The sequence below is a fragment of the Anopheles merus genome, chromosome 2R (assembly GCF_017562075.2).
Source record: "Anopheles merus strain MAF chromosome 2R, AmerM5.1, whole genome shotgun sequence".
NCBI lineage: Eukaryota > Metazoa > Arthropoda > Insecta > Diptera > Culicidae > Anopheles > Anopheles merus.
In genome coordinates this window covers 41,837,076-41,861,574 of record NC_054082.1, presented here as the reverse complement: position 1 = coordinate 41,861,574, position 24,499 = coordinate 41,837,076, and the positions used below count along the sequence as shown (strand labels likewise).

At 41.6% G+C, this 24,499-nt stretch overlaps 1 protein-coding gene across 1 annotated transcript; it reads left to right on the top strand.

Moving 5' to 3' along the window:
• The first annotated feature begins 174 nt into the window (after positions 1-174).
• On the top strand, positions 175-3,914 carry LOC121589441 (protein unc-45 homolog B-like). Its single transcript, XM_041908380.1, has 3 exons — positions 175-360; positions 470-2,019; positions 2,097-3,914. The coding sequence occupies exons 2-3, from the start codon at positions 679-681 to the stop codon at positions 3,609-3,611; spliced, it is 2,856 nt and encodes a 951-aa protein (XP_041764314.1). The 5' UTR covers positions 175-360; positions 470-678; the 3' UTR covers positions 3,612-3,914.
• The last annotated feature ends 20,585 nt before the right edge of the window (positions 3,915-24,499 follow it).

Below are 24,499 nucleotides of genomic sequence, written 5' to 3'. Positions count from 1 at the left end.
CGTCTTGTTTGTTTTGTTAAGCACATGGCGTTCCCAAACTCCTATTTGAGGCACTTAAGTTATTGAAAATCTGTACAAAAATACGTTTTACAAGGGGTAGGAATGCAATCGCGCATCGTTGCACGGTGGCTCATTTGACAACAATCAACTGACAGCACTTTGTTGTCATTTTGTTCCGCGAAGCTGTGTCTGTGTTGGTTCGCCGACAAAACATCTGTTTTTGTTAAATAAAGTTTTTCAACAAATTTTACACGAAATAGCTGCCCTCTCGAGTAAAAGTAATTAGTTAACTTGCTCCGGTTTGTAACAAGCCAAAGTTTCTTGGATTGAAGTGACGTTGCGTATAGAAATTGTAATTAGGTTAGTTGATTAGAAACGTGGAAGGAATCAGTGTGCGGGGTGGAGCCGGGCGGGCTCGGGAATGCAGAACAGTTTAAAAATAGAAAATTTTCAATTTTCCTTTCGTCAGCCGGACACTAGAGGAAAACCATCTACTGCCAGATTGCACGAGAAAGTTGGAGAACAGTCTAGAACGCTCACAGGAACTTAATAAAAAGGCAACCAGAATTGCGATTGCAAGTGATTCATATAGAAGAAAGTGAACGAGTAAGAGGTAATCGTAGAAGGTATCAATTTCAAGTGAAGTTCAGAAGCATACATAACAGCAACAGCGCAATAATGGTTGCAGCGGAGACACAAGCGATGGCAGAAATGGACGAGGCAACCGCGTTCAAAGAGCGTGGCAATGCGGAATTCAAGATCGACTGTTGGGAGGCCGCGATCAAGTGGTACACGAAAGCGATCCACGCCGGCGAGAAGCACAAGGATTTGCCAGTGTTTTACAAAAACCGGGCGGCAGCCTACCTGAAGCTGGAGCAGTACGAGGAAGCCCACAAAGACTGCACGCAGTCGCTGGAGATCTGTCCGAACGATCCGAAAGCACTGTTCCGTCGGTTCCAGGCATTCGAGGCGCAGGAGCGGTTCGAGGAGGCGTACAAAGACCTACGTACGATCCACACGAACGATCCGAACAACAAAACGATTAAGCCCCATCTGGAGCGGCTGCACGCGATCGTGCAGGAGCGTGCCCGGGAACGGGCCCAGACCTCGAACAAGGTGACGAAAATGTTCGAGATTGCGTTCGACATCGGTGCGCCAAAGGACAAGCGCGAGCAGGCGATGAGCAATATCGTGGTGCTGGCGCGCGAGCCGGCCGGGGTGGAGGTGATGATGAAGGAGGGCCTGGTGACGCGCATCGGCAAGCTGCTGAAGGTGGAGAAGAACAACGAAATCATCACGAACGCGATCCGCGCGATCGACGGCGTGTGTCTGAGGAGCGCGGAGCGCACGAAGCAAGTCATCAACGAGCTCGGCATACCGTGGTTCCTGCAGATTCTCGACTGCAGCGTGGAGGAGCGGGTGGCCGCTTCCCAGCATTGTATGCAAACCGTGCTGAACTCGATCTCGGGCATGGAAAACAAGGAAGAGTCGAAACCGATCGATGCGCTGGTGAAGGAAAACCAGCAGATCATCGAAACGCTGCTCACCTGCCTGCTGTACTCGGTGACGGATCGCACGATCACGGGCATGGCACGCGACTCGATCATGGAGCTGCTGATTCGCAACGTCCACTGGAAGACGCTGAACTGGGCGGAGCGGCTGGTCGAGCTGAAGGGTTTGATGCGGCTGATGGACGTCTGCTCGGAGCTGGAGGAGTACAAGTACGAGAGCGCGATGAACATTACACCATCGTCGCGCACGATTGCGACCGTTTGCCTGTCGCGCATCTACGAAAACATGTACTACGATCAGGCCCGCGAACGGTTCACCGAGCAGATTGCGGACTTTGTAAAGGACAAGCTGCTTACGCCCGACCATGAGTCGAAGGTGCGCGTAACGGTGGCCATCACGTCGCTGCTGCTCGGTCCGCTGGACGTGGGCAATACGATTGTGTCGCGGGAAGGTGTGCTGCAGATGATCCTCGTCATGGCGCAATCGGACAACCTGCTCGAGCAGAAGGTAGGTGTGCGGGATGGGAAAATAGTATTAATGGCAGCGAGACTAATTTTATTAAAATTTTCATTTCGATTTTGCAGGTCGCCTGCGAGTGTTTGATCGCTGCTGCCTCGAAGAAGGACAAAGCGAAGGGTTTGGTCCAATCGGGAGCGGAAATATTGAAGAAGCTGTACACCTCCAAGAACGAGGAAATTCGCGTCCGCGCCCTGGTCGGCCTGTGCAAGATCGGCAGCTCGGGCGGTTTGGACGCCTCGATTCGTCCGTTTGCCGACGGGTCGACGAAAAAGCTGGCCGAAGCGTGCCGTCGCTTCCTGGTGAAGCCGGGCAAGGATAAGGACATCCGCAAGTTTGCCGCCGAAGGTCTCGCCTACCTGACGCTCGATGCCGAGGTGAAGGAGAAGCTGGTGGAGGATCGTCCCGCCATCCAGGGACTGATTGAGCTCGCCAAAACGGGCGACCAGTCGGCCCTGTACGGCGTGGTAACGACGCTGGTGAATCTGGTGAACGCGTACGACAAGCAGGAGCTGGTGCCGGAGCTGGTTGAGCTGGCAAAGTTCGCCAAACATCACATCCCCGAGGAGCACGAACTGGACGATCCCGATTTTGTGAGCGCCCGTATCGTTATACTGGCCAACGAGGGCGTTACGTCCGGTCTGGTGGCGCTGTGCAAAACGGAGAGCGACAATTCGAAGGAAATGATTGCCCGCGTGTTCAACGCGCTGTGCAGCGAGCAGGAGGCACGCGGCAAGGTGGTGCAGCAGGGTGGCGCCAAGGTGCTGCTTCCGCTGTCGCTGAACGGCACGGCGAACGGGAAGCGTCATGCGGCGCAGGCACTGTCCCGCATCGGCATCACCATCAATCCGGAGGTCGCGTTCCCGGGCCAGCGCAATCTGGAAGTGATCCGGCCGCTGATGAACCAGCTCCATCCGGACTACACGTCGCTGGAAAACTTCGAAGCACTGATGGCACTGTGCAATCTGGCCTCGATGAACGAATCCACCCGGCAGCGCATCCTGAAGGAGCAGGGCATGGTGAAGTTCGAATCGTACATGGGCGAGGACCACATGATGCTGCGTCGAGCCGCCACCCAGGTGATGTGCAACATGGTCCAGTCGCCGGACGCGGTGAAGCTGTGCGAAAAGGAGAACGATCGGGTAAAGATGCTGGCGCTGCTGTGCGAGGAAGAGGACGAGGATACGGCGCTGGCGGCATCGGGTGCACTCGCCTATCTGACCTCCGTGTCGGAGCGGTGCTGCGAGAAGATGTTCGAACCGATCGCGTGGCTGGACGTGTTCCACACGTTGGTGGCGAACCCGAGCGCCGGTGTGCAGCATCGCGGCACGGTGATCATTCGCAACATTATCAAGACGAACAAGCAGCTGGCGTCGAAGCTGTTCGACACCGATCTGCTCCAGATGCTGTACGGCGTTACGCAGCTGAACGACGAGAAGCGCGCGAAGGCGATCGAGTGTGCCCAGGAGTGCTTGAAGCTAGCGGAAGAGTACCGGCTGATCCAGGAGAATGCCGACGCGGACATGGCACCGGACGTGTTCAAGCAGCAGGAATCGGCGTCGATCGAGGAGATCGATAACTGAGTTGGTCCCCGTAGCAGGACCAGCGACAAGTGCATTACAAGGATTTTAAAGTTACATTTATAGTTTACCGTACGATAGTTGCGTTTCGTTTTCCGAGCCATGCGGGAAATATGTACCGTTTAATCAACATGCTCTCGTGACGAGGGTGAACCGCCGTACTTAATTAGCGAAGAAGAGCGAAGATGAGGAGCTTTTTCTATAGCGTTGGTAGAGGTTAAGACAAATTTTGATGTTTTCTTTTGTCAGATATTTATAATAAAGTAATTGTGAATGATTTTTCGATAATGAAAGGCGTCCCATTTACTACGCTAGTGGTTGGAATATTTTACAAGAGTTTCTCGCTTATCACTTCAGATGCATCGAATGAACTGACGAACGCTACTACTAGTGAACTTGCTTAACTGTAGGGGAAAAATGCTTTCCAGTAGTCGAATGAAGGTGAGCAGATGGGATTAATAGTGAGTAAAGCTTAGTGATAGTGCCACGGAATTCACGCCTTTCCCCTGAAATAACTTTCTCCAGAGAAAATTCAACTCACGATAGGGGAATAGCGTTTTCCTCACCGGCCCAATGAATGTGAGAAGGTAATTTCTCACTATCGAGTGAAGCGTGGTGAGGAAATGAACACGTTTCTCCTCTTTGCTCACCCAATGAAACGAGATTTTCTCATTGCTGAGTATTTTCTCCGCCATGTAACGCGCTCAGTAGGAAAATGGGGGAAAAACTAGTGAGAGTAAAAATGCATTTGGTCGCGGCGCCGTTGAGCAAAAGTATCCCTTCGCCTCGTATTACTCTCCAGTGCGAATCGAAACGAGCGTACGATATCGGGCAAATACGGACAGAATGCTTCGTCGTGCGCGTTCGGGATGACACGGCGTTGGTCCGTTTGGGACTGGGGCAAGGTAAATTATGTTGACATCGTTACCATCGTTGAGTGTGCGATTGCGGAAGGGTCAAATAAAATAGTAACAGAATTTATGTGAGATGTTTCAGTGTACGCGCCACAACAATGCATTCGTACGAGGGAAAGTAGTAGTTTGTTGGATGCATGAAACGAAAGCGCTGAAACGTAGAGGAAGCTCAAATTTCCATTACCACTCACGTGTTGGAGAAAAGTTTTTCCTGGCACAAGCGATTAATTTGAAGCTACTGTTTAAAGGCAATCATATTTTCGCTTCGCAATTCCGTCGGTGGAGCGTGTCGTTTTACGCAAGCATTCGCGCAAACCGATTTGGTTGAAGCAGCAAAAACGCACCACACGGTCGCGTGTTGTTAGCCTATCTTCATTAGGAAATTGTCGACAGTTATTTTCCTTCCTGGTCTAGTTTTTTTTAAGTTTGATTTTCTCGTAAACGGATAAACAACCCGTTTTGGGGAAGGTTTATACCAGGTATGTCAAACTGGCGGCCCGCGGGCCGCATGCGGCCCTCGTCAATGCTGAATGCGGCCCGCGAGAATATTTTGAGAATTGCTAAATGCACTGCAAACCAAAAAACTGTTATTACTATTCGTCTAATTGTATAAAATTTTCCAGAGAAGAACAATCATTTTGATGGTATATCTTTCAAATCTAACATGAATGTAACCATAACATCTCATAAACTTATGCTGCACAATCGTACAGAACAATTGAAACCCTTAAGAAAAATTGATTTGAATGCAAACTCATTATGTTTCGATGAAATTCTGAATATTAGCACAATGTTGTGTACACTCGATTGCACATTCTATGGAAAAATATGGAAAAATAGATTTGCGTCAACCTTCTACAAACGAAAAAGGAATGAAATACTTTCATACACACACTTGGAATCTTCGCAACAACTAGTGCTGGATTGTCAGAATCGTCATTTTTGATCTTAGCTATTCTGACTCCTGATCCGTCCAAATCAAACCAACAGTTCCGTTCGGTGCCGACCTAAGCTTATAGAGCCGTTTAATGCCATTCGGAACCATTGGAGTCATCGGTTGTCGCACGGAGCGGCTAATCTGCAGTGAGAAATGGATCTGGTCGGTCCTACCGAGTTTGACCATGCCCCAATTACCCGAATTTGACCAATTATGCCCCCGAGTGCCGAGTTAAGGATTCATTGGGCTCCGAAATTCTTTTTCGAACGAATTTGCACGGCTCCGACCTTAGAATGTTACATTTTTGATGTTCAATTAAAGCCACTTCTGTTTTATTCATAATCATGCCACCATAAATGTTAATAAAAATGATTGTAGCCAAGTTGGAATTATGTGTACCCCACATTCTACAAAACGAATTAATGTACTTTCCAACCTCCCCAAAAATCAAAACCAAAATGATATGATTACGCTTAAGCCATGAGTATTTAGATTAAGGATTAAAATAATCGAAATGCCGAAGTCCTGCGATGTATAGCTTATTTCCATAGATTAGCTCACACAGTCCACTACCTCAATTCGCGAATCATCTCCCTTCAAGTGTCAAAAAACGAATCTTTGTCAGATAAAATTATCGTAATTTAAAAAAATTATTTGTAAAATACGGGTTCTTGGAACTTGGAAATTAGCAAAAATTATGTTTAAACACGTTTTATTACAATTTTTCTCTTGATCTGTCAAAAAATTGCAGGCAAATATATTTGTTATACATCCAGCGATGGATAGCTTGGATGGCTTGAAAATGATTCGCCTAGCGAAAAAGATACCTTAGTGAAAAAGTGTGGTTGGACGATATTTTCTAACAGAACTACCGTGTTGGAACGCGACTAATGAAAAATGTCGTAATAAGGATAAAAAATGCATGTGACTTTAAAAGTACATTAAACTATTTTTCGAAATAAAAAAGTGCACAATGAAAAATAACACAGCAAATTTGTAAATAGGAAACTATTCCAGATTTGAAGCGAGGAGTACAAAAAGTCAATTTGTTTAACAATAATGATTTTAAACAGTATTTTATATAAATATTGAGGTATAGTTTTTATTCTCACGTTTGCGGCCCGCGAATCACTGAAAATCTGTACTTGCGGCCCTCTGATGAAATGAGTTTGACACAGCTGGTTTATACTATCCATTTTTTGTAGTCATTGTTTTTTTTTGTTGTTGTTTCTTGCTCGTGCTCTAAATAACGGATGTTGTTTTTCCGTGCAGTTTGGTATTTGAAAGCAGGTTCTTGCTTGTTTAATCGACCAAAGTAGGTAAAGCTGCATTTGTATGGATTTTGTTCCGTTATCTGTTTTGTTTTGCTTGCCTGTGTCCTTTGTCTCTGTTTGAGTGCGTCGAATAGAATTACGTACCGGGGATTTAGAAGGTTGCGTGATTAATGATAGCACACAAATGCGTTAAGAACATTTGAATAATTATTAGCATTAACAAAGTTAAATTTCGGAAACGATTACATTAAGTTTTAAGTTTTGTTTAACAAATTAAAAACAACATTTTTCCTAAGTATTTATGCTACTAAGGATCTTCTAAAAGTCTAATCTAAATCTAATATTCGAAATAGTGTTTAATTAAAAAATGTATGTTAAGTTGTTCTTATTCATCAATGAAATTTGTACTTTTTAATAAATATGATCTTTCTTTATTTAATTCGAATAAATTTAAATAATTTAAGCCAAGCGGTAATTTAATATGATTGATTATTATTATTGTACGTATACTTATGTGATGTATATGTAATGTAAATAATGTATTAGATTAATTTATAAATCAAAAGATGATATCAAATCGTATGTACCATAAAAACATTAGTTTTATAAATATAAGAAAATTTAAGTATAATACGCAAAACATTAGTATGTTGTACTCCTACAGATGTATAAAATATTTTTGGATTATACCTTTACTAGAAATTATAATACGATTCATGTTGATATGTTGTTTATGAATGAAACACGTTTTTTGATTCATATAAATATATATGCAATGAATCTTGCAACCTCGCTCGACAGCATAGACGGTGGATTATTTAATGTTGCTGGCCATGTACCCACCGCCAGCGAAACAAATGACCCTTGGAAATAAGTTGATCGGTTTATCCACTTCACTTTCGTCCAACTTGACCCAAGATGGACCAAAATGATGATCACATGAAAAAAAGCGCAAGTAAGAGGAGGAATTTAAGAAGACTCGAGCTAAATAAAAAACAAAACTTTTGTCATTAATCTAATTTTTGTAGGCTCGCGCGAAAGCAATAGACAGCCATAAAAACGAAAATGCAACACAACGCGCTTTTTGTTTTGCTCTGTTGAGTGTTTCCAAGTGGTGGAAGTTAGCAAAAAAATAGGGGAAAACAAAAAAAGAAAACGTCTCGACACGATGGGGTTGAAATAAAAATGGCCAAACGGCTGGAACAAGGTTATTGTACGGAAATAGTGCCTTTTACCCCTACGGCTTTTTTCTTCAAGAGAAACCCCCGCACTCATGGGTGGGGGGTCGCGTCGGAAAGGGGGGAAAACTCCCATGCTTTCCCTTACATCCCAGAACCCCAAACACAACAAACTCGAGATGGTGTAGATTACGTTATGATTTCATTCCATGCCCACGAACTCGCAAGCCGAACCGGCGGAAGGATTCTGGGATTTTTGGCCAGATAAAATAAATTATCCCACCACTTTGGCCGATCTTTTGTTCTTGTTTGCCCGTGTCCTCTTGTGTTGGGTGTGTGTGTGTGTTTTTTGCGCTTGTTTTTTGCTGTGTCTACGGGCGAAAGGGTCGATGGGCAGGAAGGGTGGTCTAGTCCAGGCGACGGAGTTGACACTTGGTTTCGGCGAAAGGTCTATGATTTTGCTTTATCGCTGGATAAGCCGCTCCGAAAGCTAGATTTATGGCCGCTAATACCAATTATTCGACTTAGCCGGAAAGTCCGGCAGGCCCTTTTGCGTGTTTCGCTCAGCAACGGCCAGCGTGAGCCGGAAAAAAAGGGAGAAAGTGCAAACGAGCATCTGTTTCTTGGCTCACACGCAAAAGGAAGTTTGTGCTGGTTTGGCCATTTCTCGATAGCCGTGACGACTCATTTTCCGCCCCCACCCCGTTCCTTACCCCCTCCTAGGTTCGAGGCCCGGCGAGCCGATGCGTGGTAAAGTTTACGCAAAGAAATCCAACGCAGCGCGAAAGTTATGAATAACTGCTGGCGTGGTCGTTGGTCAGCTTGGGTCGAAGGAGTATTCCGATAGGTCAAAGATTGTGGTGGAATAAACGGGTCCAGTGAAGTATTTTTTATTCATGAAGTGTCGACTATATCGAAAGGAGGAAGACACCCTTATTAATGCGGCTTCTGAGAAGAGTTTCGTCAGTGAAAGTTGTATCACCATAAACATGTTTAATTGTCGCAAAGATGGTAAAATCTTGGCATAACGAGATTCTTTTATATGTTAAAGACACAGGTCACATTTAGTGTTAGTATTAGTATTAGTATTAGTGTTTAGTGTTGAGAATAAAACATTCCCGCCTGAGTATCTATTGATTAAACGAATAAGTTTTTATTCTAAGCAGCGACTATTTGTAATGCATTTCAAATAAGTTTCAAAACAGGAAACTTAATTTTTCTAACACAAGTCCATTGTCATTAATAAACATTGAAAGTTGAAAGAAGAGCTTCGATGGATGTTAATGGATAGATCATGATGCTGGCCTTATTGAGGGAATGTTCTATTTAAAATTTTGATTACAAAAACTGTAACCAATTCATCAATTTATATTTCAGTGCAGGGACATTAGATAGGTACAATTTGAATAATTTTATGGACATCATCTCCTCTATACCATCTTATGTCTTTGAAACTGGGTGTTGCTGACTCCAGAAAGATGTCCACCACCTTAAATAGTTAAATTATTTTTGCGTATCTTCTGTTTTAATTAAACAAGAAGTTCTCCGCAGAGCATAAAAGTTACCTCGACTGAATCAAAATAAAAACTAAATTTCTATAAAAATGTCATTTTAAGATTTACCCCTTAATATTACGTAGGGGATATGGTAAATGTTTTTTAAACAAAAATATGTTCTCAATCTATTAACCGATCCTTTTAAGTTTAAGCATGTAAGTTAAATGCATTCTGCTTTCAAATGCCTTGTAGCAAGTAAAACAGTGAGCGCAACCTCGGCTCTCAAGTAAATTAGTAATATTCATAACCGTTACAACGATACAAATGCTCTGTGATATAACCGTCGTAAATGCTTCTTAAATACTGTGATTATGTATACCCTTAGAACTTCGGAATCAATTTGCCAAACTACGATGGCAATCAAAAACCACTCCATAGTGATTAACATTGATAACAGTGCGGGCAAAGGCAAAGCAAAACAAAACACGAACGAACGAAAAATGTAAATGTTGTGAGTGGCACAATGTTCTGCCTGGGAAAGGTCATTATTGAAACATGAACCCTAGACCTTGCTGTGCCGCTAACGCAGCGAATCGGTTTCGCAGCATAACAGCCACACCGAGCGGTCAAAGCAACGGTATTAAACAGAAAAAATAGCATAAACGATGGCAAATTTGAATGCGAGAGATGATCCGCACTACACCCGAGGGTCAATTGTTAGATGCGTTGACCAAAATCAATAACCATTTACGGGGGGTAAAAGGATGCTTTCACTCCCTTTCCGGTCTTGGATGCCGTCACCGGTGTTATGCCGTCCATGGTCCTTCGTTCGCCTTGTTTGCGTACAGCGCTGTCTCCTCTTCGGCTGTAAACTGTCCGAAAAGTGAACGAAAACGGATGGAAGTGCTCCTCTGGGGGAAGGGTCCGAATCGTCCGGAGCGCAAAATGCTGATTAACTAACTTCACCGCCATAAAGGGGTTTTAAGCTTGGTGCTAAATATTGGCCGCATTTTTTGCTTCAACAAAAGCTTTTCTAAACGAGCTGCACTCGTTGGGGTATACTCCCGTGCGGTGGGGGAAAAAAACAAGAAGGCAAACCAAGAGTATGATTTTTTAAGTGTTTCTTCCCATGTTTTGCACCTTTCGCCACTGCACCCGCCATTAAAGTAAGTGTTTGGCAGAAGATTTTTGCAAGCGCAAGCAATTTGTGATGCTTTTTATGGTTTTGAATTTCGAGAATGATTAAAAAATTTCGCCCCACGGGGAAAAGCTGCCCCTCGGGCGGACCATTTGCTACGATGGGGTGGCACAATAAATATTAATTATCTATTCTGTTTGTAGCATTTAAAAAAGGGCTCCGTGAAATAAGCGCCAAATTAAAGGCAACACGTGAAAGTGAAATGAATTACCCAGATGTAAATGTTTTTAGAAGAGATCAACAGCACACGCATTTAAAGGACGGAAATAGTGTTTTTTTTTATAATGATGATGAATCAAAGACTTGTTCTTAGAATAAATGGATATTTAAATCTTTAGGTTTGCATGATAATCAATTCACCAAGAGATATTAATGTATTTGAACATAAATTTAGATAAATAAATGTTGATTCTGATTTACAGAGAAGAAAAAATGATTTTTCATGCATTTTTTACGTTCTTTGAAAACTTCTTAAAATTAAAATAAATTTTCTGCTTATAAAGAATTATCATATCTTTTTTTTTATTTGAATCTTATATTTATTAATTATGTACCAATTTCTTTGAATTATTTGTATACGTTATTTACAACATTTTGTTCCATACCGCTAGGATTAGAAAGCTTTTTTCTATTATATCTGCTTTTTTCTCTACTCATAGCCTTAACAAAAGCAATTCTCCTACATAAATAAAAGTGTCAAAGTTTAAAATTTAAAAGTAATTGTAACAAAACACGAAAAAATACAATCGGTTGGCAATGTAATGTAAAACATTAAAATCTCAAAGCAGTTCTTTTAGTTTAGTTTAATACTTTTTTAATCGATTGACTGCAAAGCCATCTCGAGTTAAACTGTGTTTACAACATACAATAGATAAGGAACAGAATATTTATATATCGTTATGATTGGACGTATTTCGAACACTTAAACGTGAATTCAGTTCTGCTATCGTCATTCCGGGCTTGTAGAGATCGTCAACTGAATTTTGTAACTGGCACATACAAAGAAGGGGGTTGGAAGAACCAAAGGTTTGAGCGACTTCCAGTATTGGCCGGTGATTCTGGCCGCTCGAGACTGCCAACTTGGCGTGATCATCACGTGCGGGATCACAAGCAGCAAACACCTTGTCCTGTGGTCGAGACGATGAGGCCAATCACTTTTATATTTGATTTCTCATAGCTAGTACCCTTTTGAGGGTAATATGTGTAATCATTTGTTTCACAAATTTCAAGATGATGAATACTATGTAAAACCCTGAAAGACATTTAGTTGGATGTTCGGTAGTTGGCTGACTGTTTAATTTAAAGGCACGGGAAACGAAATAAAGTAATCTATCCGATAACTCTAGCATGGGTTGAATGGAATGCATACGTTAAATATGTGTAAAAGTAGATAATAAGCAAAAGATTAGTTTTAAGCATGTATTGAAAGTCAGAACTGAACTACTCTTTGAAGAATCAACAAAATTGATCAGGAAATGTAGTTAAGAAAACTAAAATAAGATTGTGATGATCGTGGGAGCAGGTTGGGAAACTAAACTTTACAAAAGTGAAGACGAATTGCCTGACGAATTGTACCAGATGTTGTTGAATGGTGTAGATAAATGTGCATTATGTGATAAATGTGCATGTAACTGAGTTTATTTATTTATCAATTGCTAATATGATCATTCATTTAAAAAATATTGTTTATTTAATAAGAAGCGATTCAAAATCAAGTCAAAACGCAGTTCATGACAAAAAATTCCCGCTTCTCAGAAATCAAAGATGTGGAGGAAGGGGGCTGTTTGTAGAGGGTGCGTGTATGTATTTTTGCCAAGCGCGCTAGGATACTACGCTACGGTTCTACTCTAAAGTATCATTCACGTGCACAGCATAAGTTGTATTTTAAAATGTATCTTATTACAATATATTGCAAAAGACAACAATTTCCATATCGACAATTTCCAATAACATCAAAAAAGTTTCTTCAATAAATTTCACGTTCTAAAAGAAAAAACTGGTTCAAACTCTTATCCATCTGATAAATACTCTTATCCAGGTTAACACGCTACAAAAGAGATAAGGGTGGTTAAAAAGAAACCTTAAAATCGAAACGCTAGCCAATCACGTACCGGCTAGCTTAGCTTATCTTGTATCGTCCAATTTGTCGTTGAGACTGGTGGAGATGAAAAAAGAAAATTGTCCGAAAAAATATTCAAATGAACTCATCCATCGTGCTCGGAACCGTTAGCTTGCGCTAATTTTCCTGCCAAAGCCGTACGTGAAGTGAATTTCGAGACTTCCCTTAATGTACTATCTTTTCCTTCGTAACGTTTGCCCGTTATGCTTCTGCACTAATGGTAAACCATGGTAGCAGGATTTATTTTCGGTAGAAAAAAAGGAATAAAACCTTTCGCCAAACTGTACATGTGACCCGAAAAACCTCGAATGAAAAAGGATAAAACAGCAACACTTTGCACCTAAGTGAGAAATAATTGAAAACGTGATCAAATTGAAGAATTAACAAATCCTCAAGATTTATAATTAAGCATTACCGTTGGTCAGAATGAAACACAAAACCGAGCCGCTTGGAAGTAGAGGCAAAGAATATTCTTAGCAGGAAAGTATGAAAAACGTTTCTCTAGGCCCAAAGCGCATGGAAACGGTGGGCACGGTGCCCATGCGGATCTGCACCAAACATTGACGCCCCAGGCAGGATATTGATAACAAACAAAGCGAAACGAAACGAGAAAAATTCAGCTGCTTGTGCATTTTCCAACCGGAGCATACGAGCCGACCGGGAAAAATTCATACCACGCAACCATCGGCCCAGGGAAAAATGCTTCGCTAGCTGCCGACGGGTTGGAAATCTGTTGTCACGTTGGCAGCTTCACTGTCCGAGAGTGTCCGAAACCGATGTCACAAATGGCTGCTGGAGTTGTTGGATTTCTCCCACCACCATTCTCCCACCCAGCTACTCTGGGGCCATTGTGCGCCTCCTTTGCTGTACCGAGATCAGCTCGAGCGGAAGGAAAGTGCAGAAAAAATGCAACAGCAACAAGAAGCGCCACATTCGCCGCGCAGTAGGAAGTGACAGCAAATGGTACCAGTTTTACTGGAGCTGGATTTTGTAGGGCAAGCAAAAAAAAGAAACGAAAGAAAAAACCACCGCAACTGGAAACTTTCGAACCCGAACGATCCCACACTAGCTTCTAGGAAAAGAAAGCTCCCCAATGGGGTGGAGAACTTTCCCGGGACAGAAGGATACCGCAAAAAAGCGCGGCGAAGCGCATTAAAACAACGGCAAACAAAACAAACACATTGCACATGCACATGGAGCGCAGCCTCACACACATTCGTGCACATTGTGGCGCAAACTGGAAAGATAAAACAGCGCATCAAATGAGCTGAATTGGGGCCCAAACGACGAGAGGCCTCGAGAAGAAGTTGCAATACGATACAAGCGGCCGGAGAGTCCCTCCATTACCCCAGCATTATTGTGCCATCCTTTGCCGCACACCGTGTAAGCGAACCACGAAGCTCGGGAGATGGAAAGACGACGGCTTCACAAAATCAAACCCATACCCCAACGCCCCAACCGGATACCGGCGACGGGGCCAGATGGTAAATGAAAAACGTGTCTCGGTATGATGCCCGGCTGTTGGGGCGACAAAACATAACAATCTAAAATGCTCCGATTGAGGGCAAACCGGCAGTAGTGGCTGCAATGGGTGCGGACAACAGCGCAAGCACAGTCAGCATGTTTTGATGGGCCTGGGGTTTGAGGTTCGGAAAAATGAATCCATGCACCGGACACTAATCGGTGTTGAGTGAAAACAGGCCCAGGCAATGGCAATGAGCAGAAGTGTGTGGTGCTGGGCAGGATGTTTGGAAAGAAAGCGTGTTATGAGTAAGCGTCCGGACGGTGATGATGGAAGTAGCAGCAGGGACCGTAAACTGAAACTTATCCTGGCACTGTATCAAATGGAAGATACACACTGGTTTGACTTTTTTTCTTCTGTACTTTGTTTTGATTTTGCCTTTGTTTTGGTTTCCTCCATTTCCTTTCTGTTTTGTTCTTGTATCGAAGTGAGTAATGGTTCGGTAATTAAAAAGTATTAAAATCCGGTTTTTCTTTTACCAGTTGAGCAAGAGTAGACCATTTTGTCGTCCGGAGAGCAGATGGAAGAAAGCTCTTTCAATAGTAGCTTTGTTGTTTTTATCGTGTCGCGTAGTCTGTTGATTGAAAGTTGATAGCTTTCATTTTTAAGGCACTTGCAAAGAGCACGTGAAATGGTAGGGACTGGAAGAAATTAAGATATAATCAAACAAGTGGAATAGCATAAGTACATTTGTGTTAAAAATAACATTTGAGCAAAATATATAATTTGAACATTGGAATGCATATAATTTTTAATTGCGGCTTTTTTATTCATTTCCTTGTTTTTTTATGTTTCAATACGTTTACATTGTAAAAACAGATTCTATGACAGTTAATTTATGTATATTTTAACCTGTTTTTGTAAAATAAGTTCACTACCAACATCCTTTAATTAGTTTTTTACTCATATATAACTAAACTTTTTTTTATTTCAGTTTATTTCAATAAAATGTTGACGGTTTAAAGCACAATATGTTTAATTAAATCAAAAGTGTTCAACTCCTCGACATGAATTTGAGGGACCTGTTAATTAGTAAAGCAATACTTAGTTTGACAAATTTACTCATTGTCCCAAATCAAATAAGATATAGAGAAGCATCGCCTTAATGACATATATAATATCCAGCTGAATTATCTTGCAAACCAATTTTCTAATTAAACTTTACAACAGATATCTCATTGAAAATAAACTCAAAGACGAGCGCTGCATTCGGATGTTTCACATTGCTGTATTTGCTTTTTCTCTCAGTGCTTAATGCCCTCCGCAAACTTCCAAACTTTCTCGAACTGCGCCGGTACGGGACGCTAAATACTAATTGCAAACATACGTGTAGAAAGAACATTTAAACACTCCACTGAATGGTACTGACGGTACTGTACTGCTCGCAACAGCGCAAAGATAGTAAAGAAAACCCCGGGAAAGATTCGCACAAATCCAGCGACGAGCTTTCTTCGAAAGTTACTTTGTCACCAAAACTTATCTTGTTGCACCAATGCCGTAGACAGTTGGGTGTTTTACCATTTCTATTTTCTGTTTTTTTCAGGCGACCAAAGCTGACACTCCATACAGTCAGCGAAGTTAGCAGGTGGTTTGTGTGTTTTATTTTGTTGCACAAACTCTTCACAAACCGGGCTGGGTGAAAGTTTTATCCGCTAATAGTGTGTGAAAAGCTAAGGCTACCGACGGAAGGCGGCTGTGTTGCATTGCCAACTCTTTTCCGGAATTGAATCCATCCAGCGTCCAGAAGTTCGGTTTGGTTTGGCTGGCAGTAAGTATTTCAGTATTGTGGTAGGGAAGTGTCAAGGTTGTGTTGATTGATTCGGTAAGTAACATTGGTTTTGCGGGATGTAGAAAAACCGCTAAATGTTACATATATATCTGAAATTATTTAAACAAAGATAATATAACCTCATTGGATTTTTAATGAGGAAAGGCGTGATCGAACCCATGGCGAATACTCACTGCTTTACTGCGTTAAAAGCAAACTTCATGTTCAAATAAAACAAATTACTACTTCTACTACTACTCATTGGATTATCTTTTATTGATCTATCTGATTTAAATCGCTTGATTTGACCTTAATTGAAAGACTGATGCATGTACATACGAATCTCAACAAATACAGTAATGTGATATTTTACGATTTTCATTTAATTTATTTTTTAGTTTCATGTGCTCATATCATCTGCATCAAACCATTGCCGTACAATCGTAATTTGATCAAATGTTATTTAAAACGTTCCCACGTGTGATCACAAACGGCAGCATGCATTATGACGAATGCGTCACGCTGCAGCCCCCAGCATTGGCATCGGTTCACGCGAAAAGAACACTGTCATTAACGCATAGGGAAGTGGCATTATTCAATTGCACGGTCCGCTCGGGTTTCATGTAACGACTTAATGCGACACGCTGCTCCACACTTCAAAATAAAAAAGTATGCGTGCGGTATCGTTTGTCACGTTCGGGGGGTTATTTCTGCAAATTTGTGCACTCGCTCGCAGTGCGATGCTACACTGGCACACGGTGGGGCAGCAACTGTTCCCCGTACCCATCTTTGGCTGGTTTCGGCGTGCGAATGGTTGCTGCCGTGGCGGTTCGTCCCGCACTGTGGTAATCGTCCTGCCACTGCGCCCTGCTGGCGTTCTATCAGTCGGTGTCTTTCTTCCGAAATAATCCTATTAGCATCATCGGGGGTAATTGCACTGGTAGCATTTATTCGCATTTAAGTTCGTTAGTATCATAGTGCTGCGTTTTACTTATTTTTTGTTGTGAGTGCTTTTTGCAGCGATAGTGTGAAAAGCTTGCCATCGTTCGCTGTTTTCGGTCGACGTTAGTGTAGGTGAATTGTGCGAAATGGTTGAAATGATTTAAAACACTCCTACATGGACAGTGGCATGCATGTGCGTGGCAGGTGTGAAGTATCGTTTTAGTCAGCATTTAAACGGTTTTTAGGGTAGCTGTGCTTGAAAATTTATCTTTTCCTTGTAAAGTGATGATTTGTATTCGGGAAAAATATCGGTAAAGCAATTACAGCTGTTTTTCTAGTATTTCTAGTACTCTTATCTTTCATCTTATCTCATCTCTCATGATATGAATGACGATGGGTTTAAAGTTTCATTGCTATGCTGTTAAACGTATAACCGTATAAAATAAAAAAAAATTAAACAGAAAATTTATTACAGTTTTGTGAATAAGAATTTGTTTCCTTGTATTCGGCCTTAACTTAAATTCGTCAACATCTGCACGTGCTACTTACAGGCTTATTAGACGAAGGAAAATGCTGTCATCTTCGTTTGATATTTTTTCTGTCACATGGGAATTCAACATTCTCATTTCCGATATGCTCCAGAGAGTATTTTTTCTGTCTTAGTCGATGGGGAGATTAGAATATATTGCTGATGTTTGATAAAAAAAACATCCGAAACGATTAAAAACACTTGATTGCTTCGGATAAAACCCAGAAATGGATAAATTGAGTGAACAATGTGAAAAAAATGTAACAGAAAAGTTACACGTTCGACAGAATTTTTTGAGTATAAACCAGAGTATAACAGAAAAATAACAAAGGAAGTTGACAAAATTTTCCTTCGTCTAATAAGCCACCTATGCAGTTAGCTAGCTTAGTTAGATAGTTTCTTATAAAGGGGACGTTGAAAGTATCAACTGTTTAAAATAAATAATAAATTTCATTTTGATTGTGGTCTCATTTATAATAATTAATTATAATAAATATAATATAGACCTTTTGGTTAAATAATATTCAAATGGTTTGAGTAATGGATATTTATACTAAAAATGTGCAATAATAATAATCACCAGCTTGGGTTTTTATTTTTTCAAGCAGTGTTCAGTTCGTTTGATTTGAGCAGTAAACACCTAATAAATGTAAACATATGTAAATTTAATTCCCTATCTAAATGGGTTTCAATATTTTTAATAATTCAAGCCAAAGTCCACAGTGTTGACATTTTCTGAAATTTATGGAGCCTAGCAAACAAACCCATGAAATAAAGAATAACTCAAGAGTACACATTCATAGTTAATCAGTTGCATCTCTTTTCACGTTTACAGTCGGGTGCGATTGTTGTTATTGCTTGTTTATATTTACACTGCATTCATACAATGCCTTGTTCTAAGTTCCTTAGGCTTGTAAATTGTTCGCTCATAATAATCCATTAAAGTTAGCGACAGCGACACAGTTTGTTTTCCTTCAACAAAGCCAGAAATAGGTTCGGTGTGGAATTTGTTTTCAAAACCCACACTAACAACGCTCTGCCCTTAGATGGACAGAAGTCGCGCTCATCCTCATACTGGTACACACCATGAACCGTTCGCAGCTCGTACGGTTGAAGGCTGCGGAAGGAATGTGTCTTCTCACGCGCGAACAGTCGATAAGTAAAGTTGGCAAAGTTTTGTGCCGAGTTGTTGCCGGGATGTTGCTGTTTGCATCTGCAGCACCCGACAGGCACACCCACGCGAGGGACATCCTTTTGCGAATGGCAGTGGGCTCGAATGTACGCCACTTTTCGCTTCTTGCTGTTGCTTTTCGAGCAGTATGTTCGTAGCTGTGTACCGGGTCGGGTTGGCACATTATTACCAGCAAGCATGTGATATAACTGGCGTAAAGAAATTCAAAACTTCAGCGTGTGGCAAAACAACTCACATATAATTTTGCCCTGCCCTGCACCCTGCTGGATGCTCCGGTGCTGGGACGGGACTGTCAATCTACCACGATAGAATAACTTGCTTTCCGTATGCGAGCGCACGACCGTTGCAGAGCGTTTGCGGAAGGGTTCGCCAGTCGCGTCTCTTTGCACTCTATATGCAATGCAAGCTCCAGTCTCTGCCATCGTCGCTGTCAGCGTGAGGAAAATGATGAAGAAAATTATAATCATATTAAAATTAAATTTTCATCCACTTTCCTTGTCCTGCCGTTGGAGTCGCGCGTTGAAGGATGCTGGGGGTAAGCAGCGGCTAACGATTCGTGGAACCGATTTGGCTCGAAACGACGAACAGCTTTTGCATTGTTTTTGCTCACAAGCTTAGCGAGAAGGGGCGGATTTTTTTTTTATATTCTTTGCTGTGTGCACTTGCTGATGGTGTGATGGTGTCGTTAAAGGTGTTGAGCTGAACATTATAATTGGCAGAAATATGAAGGTTGAGAACTATTTTACTCTCACAAATAGTATCTGGTTCAAAATGATCTTGTTGCTTTAAAGTAAAAACGCAGAACAATAAACAAAGCGATTTTTTTAATGACTCAAATAACACACTGCCAGTAATGCTAAAGAAAAGTAATGAACAGAAGTTCAAATAAAAATATAAGTTATAAACCTTTTTATTTATGAATATCTTTCCTTCCCAACCCAAGTGACATTTGCTCGAAATTGTTTTACCATATCTGCTCGATTAGTACTCGATACGCCTGAAATTGTGGGTTTTTGTGTGATCAAGTGTGTTGAAAGCGCCAAGATTTGGTGTGATCGTAAATTAGACGTTCCTCTATCGATGGACGATGCCGTCGAGTTCATTTTCCTTCATGGCTATGGTTTTTTGATGAAAAACAAGAGCTAATTTTGTCTGACGCTATTCTATAAAAAATGGATATTATTTAAGTATAAATTGGGTACATGACCAACTATAACGATAGGAAACATCGTTTCCGAGCGAATCGAGAAGAAAGTAACGAAAAAGCCGCATCACATTTGATTTTAAAGGACTTTTTCTAAATTCCCTTAAACTGGTGCAGTTTAAGGGAAGTTTAAGGCTCCAGTTTAAGGGAATTTGCTCGAATTCCCGATTATTCGTGCTATAAAATGTCAGTTGGGAATGGACATTTTCGAGATAATACCATTTTTTTTTATAAAATAACGTCACAATAAATTAGCTTTTGTTTTTCATCAAAAACCATAGCTATGAATGAAAATGAGCTCGACGGCATCGTCCATCGATATATCATCTATATCTATAGAGAAACATCTAATTGACGAAGGCAACAAGTCTTGACGCTTTCAACACACTTTAGGTCCGATTAAACACAAATTGTAAAGACAAGTTGTCAAAATCGGAAGATTTGTATTATGACATCCGTTTGTGTTGTGTGTTGGAAAAAAAAATTTGACGAAACACAAACTCACAAGCATACGCCAAGATATGTATTAAGAAACACAAACGGAAATCCAAAATTGTCAAACTGCTTTCCGTCAGCTTTTTTCACGGAAAGGCGCCAAGCCCAGATTGTTTGACCGACAAAACACAACGCACAGCGTATCGAGTATTAATCGAGCAGATATGGGAAAACCATTTCGAGCAAATGCCACTTGGGTATTCATGTTGGGTTTTTTTGTACAGTCTTTTTCATTTTCGTTGGTCATCTCTTATAATATGGTTACATTATAAATTACTTCTATATGTTCGCTACTTATTAACAGCAGTTTCTTTGTGGCAAAAAACATTGAGATTGTGTAATTTGACAGCAAAATGACAGTCACATGAACTCAAATTGAAATGTTTCTCGTTCCGTTTGGGAGCCACATGATCATCATATAATCCATGTGTTGTGTCTGCAGTGGCCAACGTCTTTGTGGCTACAATGGTGAAGATGGATCACAAGCTCGAGCGAATTATTACATCGACTAGACAGTCGATCGAGCTCCACCAAATTCGTTCGCAAATAGTACAATAGACACGCGCATGTATCGATGTGCAGTTCGGAAGTGTGCAGCCCGAAAATGTGCCTCTTTGTGGTGAAAGTAATACTCCGGCCCTAGACGGACTGCTGGGGAAAGCCAAACGCGTAAGTATGCGTGTTGAGTGATGCCCGGAAGCCGACGTGACAGTCAACGTGACTAACGTACGGCTCGTAATGGATGTGCAAGCCCGCGTAGAAGCAGCCGAAGTGTCCAACAAAGTTGGCGAATGGCTTTCGCGCCAGTTGGTAAAGTTATAATTAACTGTCGACACTAATACAACGCCGATGGGATATCTGCACACGTCCGAGTTGACGCGAATCGGGACATCTTCTCCCATGTCTTTAGGCAACATGATGAAGGAAAACATGGTAAGGAAAATCAAACAGGTACTGGTGTTGATGGTATGTGCAAGAAGTGCAGCTTGTACTTCTATATCTATATATTGTCTCTATATTGTACAACACAATCTATCAATGCATAATGGAAGTTTACATTTAAATTTCTTAAGTTGAAGTATGGTGGTGCATCAATCATGAAGCAGTAAATTTAAATTTTACTGGACGTATAATAGCAGATAAGCAAACATTATGCTAGATAACCTTTCCCATATTCAAAGAAACCTGTCTTATTCTCGTTTGAAAACACGCACTGCAATTATGTTGCACTGCTACCCGTGAGCAAATTATGTACCCAACCGCAGAAAGGAATGTACGGTCTGAAAATACATACATAACAAAAAAACAAAACCTCCAGAACAACAACCCTTTCCGACCCCACGGACGATAAGGTGAGGTGAGATAAAATTAATTAATTTCAAGCCCCATAACTCATCACACATTCCTTGAATTAATAAAATTGAACCATAATTTTATACTCGTGTCGAGCGGTACGGCTTTACACGGTTGACATTCTTGCCATACCTCCCGGGGAAGGTAGCATCCATCCATGCATCCCTTCCTTCGTGGGGCTGGTGTTGGGTACTCCTGTTTTCCTTCCATAGTGAGGTTTGGGTTACCCTTTGGTGGTTCACACGAGGTTGTGTTTGTGTTTTGGATTTTGCATGCTTCGGAACTGTGTTTGCTTCGCGACGTTTTTTCATGCTTTTGCTTTCCACTGTTTTATTTTTTTACCTTTCCCGATGGTTATGGTGTGGTGTTGGAAGGTTTGTGGGTGTTTACTCGTTTATTTTCCCATGCCTGTTAGGTTGAAGCATCGAGCTCGGGGCAGATCGAAAGTTTGGGAACATAATTTATTTTTGGGCGAAACGGGATGATAACATTGCTTAATAAACCACGCTATCAGGCGATCGGACGGGTACAAGGATAGCTAACCTTACCGTGGATCACTTTGAACTTTTCGTGGTGGAATGTTTGGTGTAATTTTGGCGTTTCCACATTAGTTCTTTAGCTACACTTTTCGGAATGTTAAAAAATGAATGAAATTGGTTCTTTGGTTTTGTTTTGGTAAAATTCTTTTTTTTTGTGCAAATGATTAAAAGAAAGATCTGTATTTTTGTTTTCATTTACATTTATACATTTTTTGATGATTGGGATAGAGAGGCATCTGGTATATTTTTAGTAGCTTTCCAATACTTAAGGTTCAGATTTAGACAAATTTGTATTGGTTTTTATTCATTATTATGAAGTCGGTCAATAAGTATATATCGCTGTATAAGTATGTAAAAATAGCAGAAATTCACGCTAATTTTCTAATTTTGTATATAGCCCATTTAGACTTCATATAACATTGCGTCTACAGGCTTTCCCCGAGATCCGCTATGAATTTGGACAGAGAAGATACCACGAATGTCGAATTTCACGGTTCTAAACAAAAATTAACGACATTTTCGTGTAAATTTGCTTGAGGAGGTAGGAATTAGCGACTACCTTCTTTATTTTATATGACCTCGACCAAAGACTACTATTTTGACTACTACCATTTTCGGATGATTTTTCAAATTTGATCGTCTGGGAAATTAATTCGCATTTGACAATTGATGTGTCTAATCAGTACACTTTGTTCGAAGATCTGCCAAATTTAGACCACTGCGTATCTTCGAATTCGCGTATAAGTGGTACCACGTATCTCGAAGACTACCTGCATTATGAGTGTATGTGCTTCATATCGTATTTTAAAAGCATAAATGTTAAATGTTGCTATAGAGCAGTTAAAAGATAAAAAATCTTTGAAACGTTCAATTTTTTTAATGAATAAAACATTGAACTCTCGTCAGTGTGTTTGAGATAATTTGCCATGTTTCACATCTTACTGGTTTCTTGAATGTTTCCAACATTCTTATAATGTAAAAGGAAAATATGTTTCTCCTTTCAAATTACGGATCAGTTTCCTTTTATATGTCTTGCCGTAGAGTAAAAATGAAAGAAATGATGCATACTAATTTAATGTGGCCTTGCACATATGGTTAAAATGGGCTGTGCATAAATAAAGAAAAACAGTTACACTACTGTAAATTCCAATTTACCCTAGTTGTGCTCATTTGCATTTCCTTGTAACGATCTTGCCCTTCTTCTTCTCTCTTCATTAAAACGCACATCATGATGACGGTCCGACGTATGCACACATGTGCACATTCCTTCGCTTTTCAAAATACTAAATTCCGACGTATGTCATGTTTTGAAAGCATCGCATATTTCCACCACGGACTACCGCCACGGGACATCATTATGGCACGTGCTGGAGCTGAAAAGGCTAGTCACGAAGGCACGGTAACGGAGAGGACGAAAGCGGTCGCACAAAACCTCGCCTTAAGGAGTGCGAAAGCGGGAAGAAACATCACGCAACGTAGCGTGCCTTGTACGGGCACAGATCCGTGGCCTGGGAAAAGCCATAAATGATGAATATTCTGACACTTTTCCGTGGGCATCCCAGGACCTGCGTCCTGTACCGCGCGGGACAAATGCTGCTGGCGGAACACAACGGTGTGGTTGTGGAAAGTTTCGCAGCTAAATTTGGCGTCCCGTGATAACACGATGTTTTGCGCGGAAAGTTTGCAATGCTTTCGGCCTCGAGCTTGCACGTCGAACTGCCCAGCTGGTGTGGTGCTGTCCGGGCCTGGCCGGGATGAAAATTCCTTCCGACCGGCATTACGCTGGATGCTTCGTCATGGTGGTAGGACGGTTCAAAGTTTCCCACCCCGGAGGCTGGGAGAGCTGCACCTGCGGGCGCTTGGCACAAATTGCATTTGCTGCGGTCTGTGGATCCCCCGCTGCACGTGGTGCATTCTGGCGTTGACTCATTATATCAACATAGGTGCCGTTGCTCGTGCGGTGCCTGTGAGAGGACGCTGTCTTTCGCTTGCTGTTCATTTGTTGATATGAACCCCCGACGGGGGGTTTCTGGGTTTTGTGGTGATGGTATCAACATTCTCCAGCAACCGAACTTTTCGGGAGATTCCATCAAAAGCTCGTCCGTTGCTTTGAGCTGCGGCCATTGCACGCTGCTAGTACCTAGTGAATAGTGGCCCCCGATTCTGTGGTGTTTGACGTTAAAGCATAGTTGGTTTTTTGGGTAACATAGCGGGGGAGTGGGTGTCTTTTT